At 29.5% G+C, this 20,004-nt stretch overlaps 1 protein-coding gene across 12 annotated transcripts in view; it reads left to right on the top strand.

Moving 5' to 3' along the window:
* The window catches only part of LOC143068516 (rho guanine nucleotide exchange factor 4-like), an 87,302-nt gene that overhangs the window by 65,398 nt on the left and 1,900 nt on the right, over positions 1–20,004 (top strand). For 11 of the 12 annotated variants that reach the window (XM_076242637.1, XM_076242636.1, XM_076242639.1 and 8 more), the window contains 12 exons: positions 3,604–3,737; positions 9,195–9,339; positions 10,002–10,153; positions 13,699–13,881; positions 14,276–14,461; positions 14,862–15,041; positions 15,465–15,569; positions 16,265–16,522; positions 17,610–17,738; positions 18,237–18,321; positions 18,916–19,074; positions 19,818–19,874. In XM_076242637.1, coding sequence (XP_076098752.1) covers positions 3,604–3,737; positions 9,195–9,339; positions 10,002–10,153; positions 13,699–13,881; positions 14,276–14,461; positions 14,862–15,041; positions 15,465–15,569; positions 16,265–16,522; positions 17,610–17,738; positions 18,237–18,321; positions 18,916–19,074; positions 19,818–19,874 — 1,773 coding nt within the window. Of the gene's footprint in view, positions 1–600; positions 680–3,603; positions 3,738–9,194; positions 9,340–10,001; positions 10,154–13,698; positions 13,882–14,275; positions 14,462–14,861; positions 15,042–15,464; positions 15,570–16,264; positions 16,523–17,609; positions 17,739–18,236; positions 18,322–18,915; positions 19,075–19,817; positions 19,875–20,004 lie in introns of those variants that run through there. The other variant, XM_076242647.1, reaches the window with a different exon arrangement.

Genomic DNA, 20,004 nt, shown 5'->3' with positions numbered 1-20,004 from the left:
TATATATATATATATATAAAATGGAGAATGCAATTGGGGAATGTGTGTGAAAGACAACAACCAGACCAAAAAGCAGTAAATCACCCAAAGCAAACAATGGGACTTCAAAGCAGCAAAAAAATTTTGCAACTGAAGGCGGGCTTCAGATGGCTCTTACACAATGATGTATTTACTAGTTCAGCCAAATGGGCCCCACACTATACTATGAAGCATTTTTTTTTTTAATTTGAAATTAGACATAATACAATAAGAATCATTAGTCTTCCACATTTTTCATCAGATGTCAGTTCTGTTGGAATCCGTTTTTTTTATTGAATCTGTTAAGTAACACCAGTCAGTGACTTATACAAATATGGTAACTACACAAGGGAGAAACCTTAGCAGGGATTAGAATAATTTTCTCACCTTTAATTTTCATGACGGACAAAGATTGTCTGAAATAAGATATAGCTTATTAACAACAAGAAATGGCATTTGTGAATATACCAATGGAGCCTCAAATTACATGCATTAGTCAGATTTCAACTGCTGTGAATTATATTTAATTGATCCCTATGAGGTATCAATATACTAGATAATAATGATGTTTTAAATAGCCCTGTAAAGGTTTATCCTATGCTTAGTTTCATAACATTGGACTTCGTTTTTTGGGTGAAAACTACACATTTTTGGCTTGCAGGTAAAGTTCTAAGCTAAGACTAAACTCAATTTTTTCAGTTAAAAATTTTTGATAAAGGAATATTTTTATAGACAACAGTACCTTGTGGGAATGTAATATCTAAATTCTAATTTCACAGTTCCTCAAACTGTCTTACAGTTGTGGGAATGTAATATCTAAATTCTAATTTCGTTTTTCAAAATACATAACTGTTGGTTCAGTTGAACCTTTGACAGTTAGGTCATATTGCTTTATTTAAAATATTGCATACAAGTACTTTGAAACAGTAACAGTTCAAGAAAGTATATAAGACTGAAATATTGTTTGTTTGTTAAGTTTATTATATAAAAACTGGCATTTGTTCAGAAAATCAACATGCAAAATATTTCTTTAAATAACAGATCTAAGAGTTAATTTGATTTCAAAACAAAAACCTATTCATTGAAGAGTTTACAGCCCGTAACAGAGTAGTGATCGAATTCGCGTTTCTTTACCGTCAGAATAAGTTACGTTATCAACAAACTTATTTCAGAAGTGACATAATTTAATTTTCTTCATCGACAAAATATTTCATATCCAACGTGTAAGTTTTCATTGTTTAAGTCGAAGTTTTTTTAACACAGTAAAACATTTTTTATAATCAACCTCTGTCATTGGCATTTTCATTTTAACGGTAAAGGATCAAATACGGGATCTCCGAAATTTCTATCATTTGTTACGAGGAAATCATTATTCAATCGAACATATGTCTTTGTTCATGACACATATTATGAAATACAAAGGAGTTGAAATGATCAAATACTTTCGAACTGACGGAAACAAAAATACATAATGTAGAATGTGTGTTCTGTCATAAACAATGGCTTCGTCGTGCGAATCGACGAGATCATGTTACATGTAACTGATCTTAGCTGTAGAAACAGTTGGTGCGACCTCGATAAAATCTTTATCAATTTAATATAAGCGATAAATATTCATGACTACAATGATAATGAATTTATTGGAGTCACATCCACTATTTCTACTGTAAACATGAACTCGTCGGTTAGTGCAATGAAGACACTTTTAAAGATTGAGATTGTTGGTTTATTCTTTACACCTTCGAGGTATTAAAATTATTTCAGTGTTTATTTAAAGTTAATTTCATTTTCAAATCTCTTCTGTTTAAAATTGTCGAAACTTCCGTTTAAGATTTCTGTGGTAAACATTCTATTCTATAGTTTTATTTATTTATTTATTTTATTTTATATATTTATAATAAATACCCTTTTGTACAAGAATACTTTCTTTGTAGAAGTATAGATCTGCTGGTTATAGATTTTTTTTTATAACTTTCATTATTGTGACGACGCGCTATGAAATTCAGATTAATTTATAAACGAAGTTGTAGATAAATTGTTGGTCATAAACACAAATCTTCTAAACAGTTCGACGAGTGCGTCAATGTTAAAGAAGTCTGTTTACTGTAAGTTACTAAGCTTGGACCGATTCATCTGTCATTTATGGAAACTAATTCACCACTTTCTGAGACATTCATTTTTATTTCACCATCAGACATGGAGCTACATTTGTAACTAAAGGAAAACTCTCATACATGTATATTTATATATTGGGAATTTATTTTTGTTTCCAAACAGAATTATAAGGTTATGTATAAGTGCCTCCGTTCACTGCATAATTGTAAATTGTCTTCCTAAAGACCACAAAAATAAATGGCACAAGTTCACGTAGTCATAAAAAAAGTCGTATAATTTACGTTATCGAACAAAAAATCAGAAATACGAAATATTATATGTGAATGGTTAGGAAATCCGTTTCCCCTACATGTTTTAAAAGTCAAAGAAAAATGTTTTCCCTGATACAAACGTTTTAAGAACCAGCTTTGTGTAACCTATAGACAAATTCGACTGGATATAAGGAAGTTAATATGTTTACTCTGATTTGAAATGATCTTTTAGAACTTTTTTTAGTAATTGAGAACCTATGTTGTTTATGGGTAATAGGTGAAATGTTGCATGATCCCTCAAAATGACAGCAAGCGCAGTTTTCCGTACGATTTTCATTAGTACACTGCTAAAAACTGTCAGGTCCTGGCCATGGTATATTTTGGAGAATTTTTTTTTTACTGATTTTTACTAAAAAAAATATTCTCTGTGTGTGCCATTGCAAGAAATAGTTTTGCTCGTTATTTTGTCATATTAAAAAAAATCTCAACAAAATTTCCCCGTTTAAACTGTACTAGAAAAAAGTTTGGCACGTGAAACGGACGAATACATATTCTAACAGAAGTACAAATACCAGTCCTCACTTTTGTGTATACCATTTCAAAGTTATTGATTGAATTCAAATCCATCACACATTGTGGTCCGAAAAAATAAAGGACTTCATTCCTATCAAACACCTTTTTAATTGTTTACCAGTATATTTCTTTTAGTTTTGGGTAAAATTGTAAAGGAAATAATACTATCAAGACGTCCTTCCATACATCTTTTTTTTCTGTTCTGACTTTGAAGAAATGACTACTTTTCGCCCAATCGAAATGGTGCATGGACATATTTTGTTTCATATTATTAGAATTATTTTCAATATTATCGGTATTAAACTTGATTATCAACACATGAAAGTTTGTCAGCATTGTCAATCTTTTTAACGTTAACGTACCAATAGTTCGGTCACTACTCAATTAAGTTTGTCGATAACGTAGCTAATTTTGACGGTAAAGAAACATCAATTCGATCACTTCTCTGTTACGGGCTGTATGTAGACAGTTTCAGCATCATAATTAAAATTGAAATATGTGAGTGGGTAAAAGTTTTTGTTGTCATTTACAAAAGTATGATTACAGAATTCTTATAGAGGAAAACACAAGAAGGAAATATTTCTCACCTTCAAAGGTTGTGATCTTTTGTTAATTTGTTTAATGGTGTAATTTGATTTATTTGTAGGAGGAAGCTCTCTAAGTCCAGATATGAAACCTTTTGGTAGTCAGAGCAGTCTCCAATTGATGTACAGTTCCTTACAGAGTTTAGACTCATTGCGTAAACATGATTCGTATGAGCAGAAACCAAATAAACGACGGGTAAGTTTTCTGATATATTCTTACTCCGTACTTGAGTTGTTCCTTACGGAGTTTGGATTCATTACGGAAACATGATTCATATGAACAGAAACCTAATAAACGACAGGTAAGTTTTCTGATTTCTTGATGCATAGAATACTTATCTCAATATATAAATACAGTTTATTTATGATGACAAAGACAAGTAACAGAAGAATTTTGGGCTGCTCAGTCTTGATGCAGTGACTTCAAAGGAAAAATCAGTTATTGATTTGTTCAGTAACTATTATACACATCTTTAGTTCTCAACAAACCAAATTACAAGTAACTTGAATAAGAAATGTCAAATCTCTTGTGATAGATACTAGGGATAAAACAACACTTCTTGTTCATAAACAACTTACTTCCTATTTCAAAAGTTTGCTTCAACCTCAAGGTGGAGATAGACCTTGTAGAGGTCATTGTCTTTAAACGTACTCAATAGTTCAAACTTTTGGATTTCTTATAAGATGTCAATAACTTTAAGGAAGTATGGAATTTTAGTTATAGGCATAATAAAAAGCTGGTTGTACCACTATGTTAAAGATAAGTCTAAATATTTAAGGAAAATTCCACAATACAAATGGGTTACAATAGTCCTTAACTACTTTATTAACCTCCATTAGTGTTAAATTATAATCCAGTTGATTTCTATATAAAAGTTAGATTTTTAATTAAAAATAGGTTTTGATACATATGTGTTAATTACAAAATTGATATACAGCTTGGAGGCTTACTATGATTAGATGAAAAAAAGTAATACAAACTTGAATATTCAACATGTATAGGTGGTTATGAAATAAGTTTATTTTCAAAATGGGGACTAAGGATAAATAACAGCATATATTTAAGATTGAGTGCAAGTATCAGGTAAGGGTTTTGGTTAAATAAAAAAAATGCATGTTTACATTCTTATGTTTGGGATGTGTAAATTTTTTAGATAAATTAATACTCCGCACAGTGTGATTACATTCAACACTTATCAGACTACCTTGCGTTTGTTCAATCTGAACTTAAAAATTGCAAACTTATTATATGCCATTTAGAGCTAAGTTCTGTCACGCCTTTCTATATATTTTTAAAATTGATGCAATTTCATTGAAAATTACTTGTGATAAAAAAAAAGATCATTTAATCCTTTCTGAATTTCTGCAGAGGGAAGATTAGTATCTAACAAATATTCTAATTGGCATAAACTTGTCTTGGGAATTGTTGTGCTTTCTTTATATGGTTTTTAAAATGGAATTCATAACAAAATTTGGCGAGGCTTTTACCGTAATTGTCTTAACTAAGTATATCTTATAAACCTGACATACTTAGTTAGACATTTAAATGCCTTGCAAAAATTTGTTATGAATTCCATTTTAAAAACCATATGAAGGAAGCAAGTATTTATTTGTGTATTTAATTTAATTTTTTGAATAAGTCATCTATTTTTTGTTTATTATGAAAATTTGAATACATTCTTAATTGATATGCATGATAGTGCATAAATATTCTTAATGCAGCAAGATGCATGCATCACAACATATGAATTATATAGGTGAAAAATAGAAAAAGAAAATAACACATTATTTTTGACTACCTGAATGACTTCGAACAAGCAAAGCTTGAACATAAATGTTGACACTTAAAATTCTTTTTAGCAACTTTCCTTTACAATAAGTAGGTGGGATTAGTCCATTTCCAAAAATCCAAAGGGATAACAGGTTTGATCCTTACATGATTTCAATACAGTGTTCGATGAAGCGATTCTTCTTTAGGGCAATTATTTTTTTAAATTGATTGAACCAGTGATCAAAGTTGTAAAAATAATAAGACCAACTGTAAACAATAACATTCTTGTTATCCAATCTATCCAGATAAGGTTAAGCGTCCCCAGGAACATAAGTGTGAATCATCTTCACAGTGTACACACTTCCTATACTGGACATACTGGGATAAATATATATCTATGTCATATGTGGGGATTATAATGCTTAGTGTGTTATCTAAAGGTTATATTTAAAAACACCATGAAGGGATTTCCAAAAACGAAAAATTGCATCGACATGGATAATATTAAAAAATGTTCTTTCACTTTTGATGAAAATAAGAATATTGCAATAATGAAGAATAAAACACTTACTGAATTGATAGAGGATGAATTTATGGAGCCTGTACAAATGAGACACAACTTAAAAAACAAGGAAAATCGCAATAGATTGGTAGGTCATTTTAAATGTTTTAAACTAAGACTCTGTTGACCTTGAACAGTTTATATTGAAACCAAGGAATTTAACTATTTGTTAAAGTAAATAGCCAACAGTTTTTTTGCAATTTATTTATTTTATAGAAAATCTTATCGTAATGGTATTCTACTATAGTCATGACAGTTTAAGTAAAATGATAACACATTTTGTGAAGTGACTGATACCATGATTTTAAAGATCTTAGTTCCTGATGCAATTTCACTATTGGGGACTTAGTCAGTCTAGAGGTTGTTGCAATTTTGGTTCCATTCCTGATAGACCCAAGGGTGACACACTGAGGTAAAGAAATATGATCATCTCTTAAGACTTCTGGAGTTCTGGCAGTAAATCCATTGCTTAAGTGATGCATTTTTTTGGCTGTATAAATATGTTGCCACCTGAGAGGTCTATACTATAGGTGGCAACATAGTTGTTGCAAGGCAAAATTTCTGTCCTCATCCAGCATATCGTTATTTATCAGTAGGAGTCCAAATTTGTAGCATTTCATCCAAGTCGACACTCGCCTTGCAGATCCTTCCTATTATATTTCTCATCTATTTGTTCTCGTCCTGAACATGCATGAAATATTTGCTACTGGACTTAAAATAAATGATAATCAATCAATCATTCCTCATACTTATGGTTACTGGGGTCCATACTTTTTACCCTATCAGTGCACACAGATATAAAAGAGGGACAAAGATACCAAAGGGACAGTCAAACTCATAAATCGAAAACAAACTGGCAACGCCATGGCCAAAAATGAAAAAGACCAAACTCCTTTCATCTACTGCTAGTAGGATGTACTTTAAACTTTAAGAAATAGGATATACTAATAACATTTAGGGTTTTTGACAAAAATAAACATCTTGATTTACTGAACAATTTTAAGAATAACCTCTTCAAAGTATAAAAATTAATGATTGGCTGCCATAGTTCAGCATTGGGACAGACTTTTTGTAAATGAAAGCAGTGTTGGAAAAACCATACATCTGTTTGCTTGGATTATAAATGAATCTTAAAGTAAACATTTCCAAAGGAATTTTAAGAAACCGACCCACTTTCATCACACTAAATGTGGAAGAAAAAGATATATTTGGCAAACTAAGATGAATAGATACAGGATGGCCAAATAAGCCTATTTATAAATAATATGCAATAAAAATTCTTATCATTATAATTTAAACTTATTTATACCCTGAAATTTTTCTGTTGGTAATTCTGCTAAAATTTTCATTCTTCCTTTGTGGAGTGAAATGTTAAATGTCAATTTTTATTTGAATTTCTATTGATTACAATTTGCCACTGTCAACATGTTTCTTGACAATACACTGTCCAGGACTCCAGGTGCCCTTTCTTTTTACCTGCTTTTATAATTAATCAGCTGAGGGATTAGCACCTTTGTACATGTCCAACATCTGCTTCAGGTAGGCTGCAACAATAGCATCTTTGAAATGATATTCCATTGGTTTATTTGAATTCAAAATTTACCAGATGAATTTTGAATATATTGGTTGGCTTTATTTACAAAGAATGACATATTGTCAAACAGAAGTTTGAGGGCATCTTGTTAATTATTAATTATTTATGTTATTTTGTTTTCATAAAATCTAAAGTTAAGAAAATATATAAATCTTTGACCTCTAACACATGATTAGTTTAATGAATAAATAAACATCAATCTTTTATTATTCTTTAGGCTTATAAGTTTATCTTCTATCAACAGATCTGTAATGATAATGAATATAATTGTTGTGTCATCATATTATTAGCCTATTATCATATCTTATCTTGATTATAGGATTATTGTTATGATGTCAGTGAACTTGTGTCATAAATTTCTCGTGGTTATTTACATGTCATCATAAAATTATCAATATTTACATTATTTGAAATAGAAATAAATGATTCTTTGTTAGGTTGATCAATTGTGGTTATGAGATCTAAGTTAAATGAATCAAATAAAAAATACCGGTAGTTAATAAATTGAAATATGAAAGTTTTATTTTGATTAGGTCCATACAGTACAACCATAAGCTCTTGAGAGCTTTATACCAAAAATAAATAACCTTCATATAATGTCAATACAGAGATCATGCAGATTACACATGCATTTGTTTCAACATGTTTAGAAGATGAATCTGATCCTTTTTGGTGTTCCATTAACAGCAGATCAAATAGATAAGTACCAAAAAGGGTCCATATTTTCCAAAGGACCTCTTTGCAATTCTTTAAGATACTTTAACCTGTTGACTCCATATTAAAGATTTATAAACTTAAAACATCTTAGAATGAATACAAAAAAGAATACTCTTCAAAGCTTTTGTTACAATTTTTGTATAGCGTAAAGTAATTTTTTTTCAAACCACTTTTGAAAAGACTAAATTGTCAAAAGAAAATAAGTAAGTGAATTCACAGTTGTTTATATTTATCTATTCAAATCTATCAAGGTGTCAATAATAAGGAAGTACTTCATTATTTCTGTTGAGTTTGATTGGCTAAGAAATTGTAACTGTGTCATTGTATATAATTGAGTCTTTGACAATTTAATTTGTAGACAGATTAGACTGTGTAATTGCTAATTAAATTATTGAAGCAATGGGTGTCTAGCTAACTTTGTCTGGAGTAGTACTGGATACATATATAAACTGTTAACTTGTGATTTAATTAATTAAATAGAAAGTGAAGCTTATTGTTATCTCACATATTTTTGCAAAAGATATTTTAAATTAGAAAGGTCCTGTGGTGATCAAAATGAAATTACAGCAAGATTTTTCTGTTATTCCCATGATGATAATTTGTACACCAAGTATTACAAAGAAGAGGAAAATAAGAGAATACAGAGAAACTGATAATATTTCTAAAAAGAGAAAGTTGACAGATCATGAACTTGAAAAACCCTCAGTACGAAGAAAAATGAGATATTCATATTCCTGTGCTGAAAATATTGTTTTGTCATCAAATTTGGTTGTCATGGTATTACATAATTTTTATCTTTTAATTATAATAGTTATAATTTTTATAATTTTTTGTTTAGACAGTATTCATTGATAGAATTTTAGGATTTTTGTCCAGACAGTGCTTAATAATGGTACATTTGAAACTTAAAAGAAAATAAAGTAGACATTTAACATGGTTTGATATTAATCATTAGATCACTTCATCATAACATTTTCTAATTGCTGAATATTCTTTTTTTTATTTGCAGATGTCCACACCTCATCCAATCAAAACCAGATTATCAAGAGTACCTCCTAAACAACAGAAACCTGTGCCGCCCCTCGTTAGATCTCACAGTATGCCAGAAAGTCTCGACAAACTCCATCGCAGGAGGAAACTTCATAGTGCAATAGGTAGCCATCTTGTTGTGGTAGCTTGAAATGTTTATTTGTAAAAAAACTATAAACAAACATCTCTGATTTACACATGTAATTGAGTGTCAACAGTAAGAGTTTATTTGTAGCTTTATATATTTCAAGTAGAACTCTCCTTTCAGTAAAATATAAATTTTTGCACTTTAATTTTTGTATTAGATAATCCCATTAAATAAACATGATAATCATATATAATAGTTAAATTAAATTAACATGTAATTGTAATGAATGTCACAAACTTTGACATATTGTATCAAAACATGTAAAGACAAGGAAATGTTAAAAAAATATTCATTTGTAAATGTTGATTTGTTCTTAAAAGAAGGATTTAATGTTCTAAGTGTAAGTTTGATTATAGTTATTACATTGAAAGAGCATATTTAAAGTAACTTTTGGAATTTTTGTTATAGAAATGCATTTCTATGAAATCTTATGAAAAATCCGATTTCTGATTTGATATATATTCTCTCAGTAATTCAGTACAACTTCTCATATGTTTTGATCATGCATTTCTTTATCTATTAATAAAATGTACACTTTAATATTAAATCCAAAAATTGCATACAGCAAAATTAAATTCAGATACTTACTAGAATACTGTTTTTTAGTGCATAGAGTTTAATTTTACTGTCTTTTCACAGGTTCAAGTAATCTTCATGATATATACCTCCGACACTTTGATGATGACAGTAGTTCTGACGATGGTTCAGATATATCAGTAGACCACATTAGTCTTAACGAGAAAAGTTTAAGTGCAAGATCATCACGAGCAGGATTATCTACCCTTGATGAGGTAAGGAAATTGATCATAATGCAATATAGATCCTTTCTTAGCTAAGAATAACTCAAAGGAAAATGTAGGCATAAGTCAATTAGAGTAGGCTGTTCAGGTATTTGGTAAGATGGTCATATATGCAACCAGGGGAGATATAGGGTTATATAGCTTTTACCCCTCCCTATCTACTCAAAGTTTAAATTAGAAATTATTACCAGTAAACTAAGCATCTTAAGTTAGACCATATAAAAGCCTGCTTTAAGAATATATTTTGATGACTGCATTTCATGCATGTTAATTATGTTGAACCAATCAGAAAGAGTTTTATTGCTGTATCAGGCTCTCAAATTTTTTTGGTTTTTGCACAATTTATAAATACTTGTAAACAATCCTCATTTCTATGGAATTTTAAAACATCTGGATCTTTGAAACTAAAGTGCAGATACACGCTTCAAACTGACCACATCTTAAACTTGAATCACGAAATACTTTACTGAAACAATAAACTAGGCACACTTATTACAAAGTACACTTGTTCATGGTAAACTTAAATACACACATTAAACAAACCACATCTAAATCTGTAATCACGAAATACTTTACTTAAAGGACATTTAGAAAAGATTCAATGTAATAATAAATAATAAACAATAACAAACATTAAGTTTTCTAAGAACAAATATATTTCTCTGAAATGATATGTTATTTTCAAGCTCTTGTCCAAAACAATCCTAACCCATTTTTCAAAAGTCATAAAGATAAGTATCACTCCCACATGCTAACAGGGAATGATTTCCTCAGCATGGAACTTAAGGCAAAACTTGAAATAAATGCTAGTAAAGTGTGTTACTTAAATAAAACTGTAATATAATGTTCTACCACTGTTACATAATCTGAGGACAGCTGCTGAGAAATTTATCTTTTCTATGTCTGATATTTGATCAAGATTGCTAATTTGCGGTTAGAACTGGAACTTTGTTGCATGATTTATGTATAAAACAGGGGCAAATAAGAAAAAATGTTAAGTTCCGATAATTAGTTTTAATTGGTGCAAATCATAACATTTATTTTTTATATCAAAATAAAAATATCAGCCTTTTGTCTGTCTGGTTTGATGATATTTAAAAGAAAAGCACCAGATTAAATTGCCTGCGAACAGTGTGGAGAATTCAGGTTATAACATAAAGGCCAGTAGTCTGTTGGGCATCATTTCTGTAGAAATTTAAAGTTGTCTGCAAGAGTCATTGGGAATGCAAGGAAACTATAAATCCTGACTTATGGTATCTTTGCATTAATAGTGGACTTTAAAGTTAAAAGAAAGCATCTTAATTGAATAATAACTAAGAACTAATAATTTCTTTTATAAGATTAAAGTAACTTAGTAATTTGGCATGCCATCAAGTTTGATAAAATATTTAAAAAAAGAACTGATATATGTAAAGATACTGTGTTATCATGTAACATGTCTAAATTGCTTCATAGTGAGATAGTGTCATTACTTACATACTAACACCTTGTATCAGGTAATTTGGAAGTTCAGAAGTTCTTAAAAACCATGAAAAAAAGAAGAAAGTTTGTGTCAATAGATATAGGAAGTGCCAATGAGACAACTCTCCATCCAAGTTCTCTTGACTAAGTCAGTAAATGGCCAGTTGTTCATGGGAGTACCTCATAAAAAGATCCCATGGCTCAAAATATCCAGTATATTCATTGACATTTGGACAAAGATTTTTATAGTGTATACATTTTGTAACTTCCTATCTTTGAATGGAAACTGTCCAAAACAAACCCTGACACCACCAAATTTCACTTTTAATCCGACTGACTTTGTATTAATTCCTGGTATTGCTATCCAATGTTATGTTAAAAATGGATTTATTAATATATTTTCAAGTAGTTTCAATACATACTGAAATAGTATTATTAATAAGGATATCCTTTTTCTAATAAAAAAAAAATAAAAAAATAAGTTTGTAACCTCAATCATTTAAAAAGGATCTAAAGCTGAATAAACTTTGTTTTGTACTACATTATTTGTTACATGTACACACTAACTTGGTCTTCAAATAGCTGCTGAATTGTTTAGACAAAAAACTATATTTAAATTCAAGTGAAATAAACTAATGTATTTATGCAGTCCTTAGACATGTTATTCTGAGTGCAGTTGAGAATAAAGTATTGGGAGTGTTCTTACAAGTGTTTCATATAGTGTCACACTGAAAGATTGACAGCTGTTTTAGAAATTATTACTGGTTTTATGTTTTAAACTGCTTCAAGTTTACAGTTGGAGTTCAAGGATTTATCAGTTCATCTGAGCTTTTTGACAGAAAAAATAACATGATGAGGTGTGGTACTGTGTGATAAGGAAATACTATTATTTTAAGACATAGGAGAAGGAACGAACTCAATTTCATAATTTTCCAGTGCTAAAATTTGGATATACTAATATGATATTGTCTATTCTGGGAAAATTTCAGTATTTTGAGACATAGGAGAAGATAGGAGCTCAATTTCATAATTTTCTAGTGTAAAAAAATGGATTTACTGTTACAATATTGCGTAATCTGGGAAATACTTATTTATGTGTGTTTTCACAAAATTTTATAAACATTTAAACATGTACAAGACTATGCATGGATTTTATGAAAAGGAAGATTTCTATCCAAAACATAAACATCCATCAAAAGTGAAAAAATCAAAGGTAAATACATGTGTGCAAATTAAAGAAGAAATGCCTACATGACAATACTAGTGACATGACTTTCATAACTTCATGATTAATTTCTTCTGTTAAAAGTTTTAAAACCACATATATGAAGTATATTAATATATTTTAACCAATATTTAAGGTGAAGCTTTATCCCATTTGAAGGGAAGTTCAGTAATAAGTAATGCTGTCGCATGTGTATTTTAAGTAGTTCAAGTAGCAGTTGAAAGATTGGACTTTAGACCATTGAGGGTTTGAAAAAATACACGAATTATTAACTTACGTGTTCTGATCGGAAATGAAACCTTTTGAAATGTGAAGCCTCATTTTGATATAAATAGATGTTTTTAGAAGAAAAACACAAATAAGTTTACTTGAATATTGCACATTGATATGCCTCTATATATAACTTGTGTCTTTGTTTTTAAATTCAGTCACCATTATAGTCTAGACGTTGTTTTGTTGAAAATTTCTGCAGGGGTAAAAATTCTTAATTTTATTTGACAGTCTCTTTTAAAACTTAATAGCAGGAGACTGAAAAAATTACAGCAGCGTATCAGTTTTTAGGGAAGATTTAGAACAGGAAATTGTTCTTACCAATTTCTTAAAGCATTAAGAGATGGTAAATTGTTAGGAGTAAACACCTGATTTTTTTTTTACCATATTATAAAATGTAATGTTGTTTCAAGAGAATTGCACGTAAGCATGCTAGGTGTTATGGCTCAGAATTACATGTACAAACAAGTACTGTTCTACACGTTACTTTATCTGTGTAAAAACAAAATTGCTGAGGAAAGGTGAAGGCATTTTATTTTGTGTTGTTGTTGTTAATAATTAAAGCTGTCTTTTTTTGCAGATGCCAGAGAGTGAAAACCGTACATATGCTGAAGCATTATGGGACCACATTACAATGGACCAAGAAGAGTTACCATTCCGTGCTGGTGATTTGTTAGAGATTATAGACATGAATGACAAAGACTGGTGGTATGGTGCTCTAGATGATCATCAAGAAGGATGGTTACCGGCTACCTTTGTTAGGGTAAGGTTTCAGAACTTTTCTTTATCCTTTTCTTTTCCTTTATCCATTTCTTTCCTTTATCCAGTTCTTTCTTTATCCATTTCTTTCCTTTATCCTTCTTTTCCTTTATCCTTTACTTTCCCTTAATTCATTTCTTTATGAATAACTATTTAATAATAAATTTTGAAAAAAAAAGGTACTTGGATTAACCTCAACTAGTTTTGAAATGTTCTCGTCTTTAGTATTGATACCTGATAAAGCACTAAACAGTGTGAATAAAGCACTTCCATTTTATTAGATTTATACATGTATTGCATTTCATTTTTAATGTTATATTATTTGATTGATTACTACATTCATTTTTTCCTTCTCAAAATATTCAAACATATACTTATTGATGCTTTTTTTTTAAAAGTTACGTGTGAACCAAGACCATTTTGAGGAAGACTTTATTGGTCGGTTCTCAGAAATACCAGAACACACTAGTCCCAACCTTAGACGGATCAGTATGATAAATCCAGACCAAGGACGGATCAATGTCATCAATGAAATCTTACAAGCAGAACAAGACTATGTCAAACATATGAAAGATGTAGTAGAGGTGAGCCTATTTAAATTTATGCTCTCCAATTATTTTTAAAGACATTTTCTCAGCTTTTAAAAAATAGTCTTGCTTTTCTCATTGTTGAAGGCCGTACAGTGACCTTTAGTTGTTAATTTCTGTGTCATTTGGTCTATTGTAAAGAATGGTCTCGTTGCCAATCATACAACATCTTCTTTTTTTATATTTAATGGGTACAAATTTTAGGATATGCTATCAATTATGATTGCCCCAAATGCGTTGTTTTGTAATGCAAAGTGAATCAAGCAAATGTTTGTAAACAAAGTTGCTCTTGGTTAATTTTATTGATGAATTTATTTGAACAGTAGGATAATTACTTTAAAAAAGAAGACTTTAATCCTACACATTTTTAAAAAATATTGATTTTTTATAATTTCAGGGTTATATTAGACATGCTCGTAAGAGAGTAGATATGTTTACTGAGGAGAAGATATCTGTGATATTTGGAAACATAGAGGAAATATTCAAATTTTCTACACAATTTCTAGAGACTTTAGAAAGTGCCTATTGTAAAGAACAGCCTCAACAAAGTGAACTTGGAAAATGTTTTCTTAAATATGTAAGTGTTTTTAAAAACAAATATGATTTGATAATAATGACAAGGGGTAAAGTTTTTTTTTAATGGGCATATTGCATTTCTTTCCACACAAATCATTGCTAATTATGAGATATTTCTCATGTTTATTTCATATTATAATGTAACTTTACCTGATTTATAAAATATATCAATACAATGTAAATTTGCTGATTTTCAGACAAGCCATGAAAAATGCTGGCAATTTGACTACTTAATTTGACTACTTAATTTGACTACTTAATTTGACTACTTAATTTGAATACTTAATTTGAATACTTAATTTGACAAATGTTCTACTGAAATATGAAATAGAAAATTAGAGCAGAATTAAAAAAAAATGAAATTTGCCTTGTGGCACCAAATTTTTTAAGCAGGACCTATACAACAATGATTTCTGTTTTTCAGAGCAAAGGATTTGAAATATATTCTGACTATTGCAACAATCATCCATCAGGCTCAGCAGAACTTAAAGATTTATACAGAAAACAAAAATACAGACATTTCTTTGAGGTAAGTAAAAGTACAAATCATGTTAAAGAGTGAAAAAGTAAACTATCAAATGATTGACAACCACTTAAATAATATAGTGTTGGCACACTCATTTTTGTCGAGCCTTCGACTTTAGTCGAAAAAGGGAGACTAAGCGATCCTACATTCCATCATCATCGTTGTCGGTGGCGGCCACAAATCTTCACTCTGTGGTTCAAGTTTTTGAAATTTTAATAACTTTCTTAAACCATACTGGATTTCTACCAAACTTGGACAGAAGCTTGTTTATGATCATAAGATAGTATCCAGAAGTAAATTTTGTGAAAATAGAATTCCATTTTTTCCGTATTTTACTTATAAATGGACTAAGTTTTTCTTCCAGTTAACATTACATCCATATAGTTAAAGTTTTTAAAACATTCATAGATTCATAAGCTATTCTGGATTTTTTCCAAACTTGGACAGAAGCTTCTTACAATCAAAAGATAGTATCAAGCGTAATATTTTTATTGATTTTTTTCCCTCATTTTGGTTGAGCCTGCAATTTACAGCAAAAGTAGGCGAGACACTGGGTTCAGCGGAACCCTTACAAATTTTATTTATTACAATGTACTGACAAATGTCATGAAATTTACTGTAAAACAATACATTGTATTTCAAATGTTTATTGCATTTGAGATATATTCAAATAATTAATACCAAATCTTATATTACAGGCATGTCGACTTTTACAAGAAATGATAGAAATCCCATTAGAAGGCTTCCTTTTAAATCCCGTCCAGAAAATCTGTAAATATCCCCTACAGTTAGCTGAACTTCTCAAATATACCCCACAAACACATCCAGACTATGTCAATATACAGCAAGCACTAGAAGCCATGAAAAAGATAGCTGCTCTTATTAATGAAAGAAAGCGAAAAATGGAAAGCATTGAGAAACTAGCTAGATGGCAGCACACAGTGGAAGATTGGCAGGTTAGTATAGTTTTTGTTAATACTGCCTTTTTTGGCATAAATATTATGGGATTATAGTCAGTCTTTTATAATGGAAAAACATTCATGTTTATTGTAAACTTTCACCATTGAGTTACTGACAATCACTCACTATCTGTTAGATTATAGATATAGGAAGATGTGGTATGAGTGCCAATGAGACAACTCTCAATCCAAGTAACAATTTATAAAAATAAATCATTATAGGTCAAGGTACGGCCTTCAACACGGAGCCTTGGCTCACACCGAACAGCAAGCTATATACACTTATAAATGTTGCAGAATGTCTGGACTTCGAAAGACTATTTCTACTATGAAATCGAAGGGCTACACTCATCTGCTTGTGTATACTTTTGAACAGATACCATCATTACTCAGTGTCCTTAGCCGCATAAAGTCTTTTTTTAACAATCTGTAACAAACATATTTTTGTGATCAGTCGAAAGATATCCAACAGGATAAATACTTGAATGTTTACTAAATGAAGTTTGTTTTTTGTTTACTGTACTTCCTGCTTAAAGTTTGATTTAAAATTGTTACATAAACTTATGGGATGTTGGCATTTTAAAATCTAGATTAGGTAAACAAATTGTTTTGAAAATTCCTATACATTTTTTAAAACGGAAGTAAATATTGATTACATATGTAGATAAAATAATGATAACATCATCCTTTATGAAAAATTATATATCCTTTTAGTTATGCAAATAAGAATGAAGGAAGTAACTTTGAGTGCAGAATGGAAAAAGATAAAAAGGAGATGAACACATTCACTTGTTGCTAAGATTTTCTGATAATTTGCTGAGTTGCGACATTGATATAATTTCAAAACATGTTATGAAATGAAATTTTTTAACAAGAGAAGATTTTCAAGTACCATCAGTGTAATTTTAAAATCAATGGATATTATTTTCACATAAATACAAACAGAATAAAACACTGCAATACATGTAGTTCATTATAAATATCAGCACATAAATATGCAGTACTTTGTATTGTTTTTGTCATTTTAATGTATGTTTATGTACCAATATACTTATTTTAACAATTTGATTTATTGTATCTTCAGGGTAAAGATTTATTAGAAAGGAGTTCTGAATTAATATACTCATCAGAAATCAACAAAATCAACTCTGCAGGCTGGTCACAAGAAAGATGGTTTTACTTGTTTGATCATCAACTTGTTTATTGTAAAAAGGTTAGTAATCATTATTTCGAACTAGAAAGGAGAGATTTTTAAAAGGAGTTAAAAAACGCCAAAGCTTTAATTTGAAGGAGATAAATAAATATAAAATGTTTAGTGTTTTGCTTGTATAATTAGAAAATAAGAATGCTTTTCACATTTTTGTTTATCATCAGGTGGAAAACTATTGTTTCTCTAAAGCATCTTTTTGGGTTTAATTTTCTTGTACCAATATTCCTGCATTCAAAGGGAAATAACTCTTTTCAAGCAGAAAACAATCCAAAACTCTCATCAGTAAATCAAGAAGACATGTCAAATGAATGCATTTGGAAAATGAAAGATTAGGATTGAACGTATATAAAAAAAAATGTGTAGGACATAACATAATAAGATATACATAAGGAATAGCACTTTTATTGTTGTTCTTCATCTGAACAGTTGCTGAAAAGTCTTCAGTTTCTTTAGTATATTTGAGGTTACATGTAACTAATGTAATTAATTATTTATTTGTAGGATTTGTTAAAGAGGAATGGTTTTAGTTATAAAGGAAGGATAGATACTGATGAATGTGATATTATTGATATTGAAGATGGAAAAGGTAGGGCACTGAATTCTAAATGTTTATTCTGATTTGATTATTGAAACATATTTTGTTGTTACAAACCTGAAGATTCTTACATGTTATTACAGCAAAAAATAGTCGATATGACCCAAATTATCATACACATCTAGATGTTTTTGTCTTTTTAATTTGAAAAGAGATATTTGAACACTGATGATTACGAGTACATTGTATCGCTATGGCTAAAAAAAATATTTATGTTTTTAAACTAATCCAGATGTACAATTAATGAAAAAAGAATGAAACTATACAAAAGTTCACAATGAATCATGCATTGGGGTAATGATTGTTTGCAATGTTCATAATTACTTCTCATCAGTAAATCTGCATTCATTTAATCTTTTTACATTAACTCATCATCATAATGTTTAAAGAAAATAGAGAATGTTTGAATTCTATAAATAAATTGTTTTCTTCATTAATTCTGAAGTAAATAATAAATTGTAATAGCCTTTCAATCATGCTGATACACTCAAAATAGACAAAAACAATAAAAAAATGTTTACTGTTTTATTTAAATTGAGATATTGCATAATTGTATTTACATTTAATGTTATTTTATTTTATCAGATGTGCAGTATAATGTAACAGTTAAAAACGCCTGGAAGATTCATGAGGTAGATAAAGATAAGTGGTATTTATTGTATGCAAAAACACCAGCTGAGAAACAAAGATGGATAAAAGCATTCCAGAAAGAAAGAGAAAGAGTCAGAGAGGACCAAGAAAATAGTAAGTTTTTGTGATTTAACCATAAATGTATCATTGCCATCAGAAAAAAATCATTTATGTATGCTTATTCAAACATTGAATTCCTGAGTGGCTACCTCTGACAATCTGTTTCAGTGAACAGTATTGATTTCAGTACCTAAAAACTGTTTTAACAGCTTCAGTAAAAAACAAATCTAAGTGTCCAACTACAAGAAAAAATATTTAAGTATTGTAAATTCAGAAATTATTGCGATTTTGTCACTTTAGCATAAAATTTATTTTTTGCAATATTGAGTAAAATCCTGTTTAATTCAAACAAACAAAAATCTAAATGTGAGTTTAAATAATTAACATTATAACCCTGTTGCATTTTTCACAACAATAAAAACATTGCAATAATTTCTGAATTTACAGTAATATGTATGGTTTAGTTTGAAAGTTTTCCCAAATCAACAATATTCTCTAAAAGTACACAATCATTCTTGTTACATAATAATAATCTTCAGATATCTACAGATTTATCTATATTTTTGATCTTCATTCTTCAACTCAACTGCAGTCAGACTGCTTAGATTGACAAGAACTTTGTTGTTTTAAAACCCAAAAATGAAAAAATAAGACTAGATTTTTATTTTATGGAAATGATAATTTGGAACAAGTAAAGAAGAATAGTGAGGTTCTTGTACATTTGTTCATTGAAATATTTTAACTTCTGAAAACAACCTTTATATGACTGTTTCTTATTTACATATTTTATTTTTCAGATTTTATGCCAGACCATTGGAAAAATAAAATATTAAACAGAATCAAGGCTTCTCAGGGTAGGTCCATTAATATGCAGTCTATTGAAGTTTAATATATATAAACAGGTTGTTTGGTTGCTGATAGATTGATGTTAACTAGTATCAACTTTCATTCATTTAAGATGCGTTTTTTGCCAACTACAAGACA

This window comes from Mytilus galloprovincialis, chromosome 3 (assembly GCF_965363235.1).
Source record: "Mytilus galloprovincialis chromosome 3, xbMytGall1.hap1.1, whole genome shotgun sequence".
NCBI lineage: Eukaryota > Metazoa > Mollusca > Bivalvia > Mytilida > Mytilidae > Mytilus > Mytilus galloprovincialis.
This window is presented reverse-complemented; position numbering and strand designations above follow the sequence as displayed.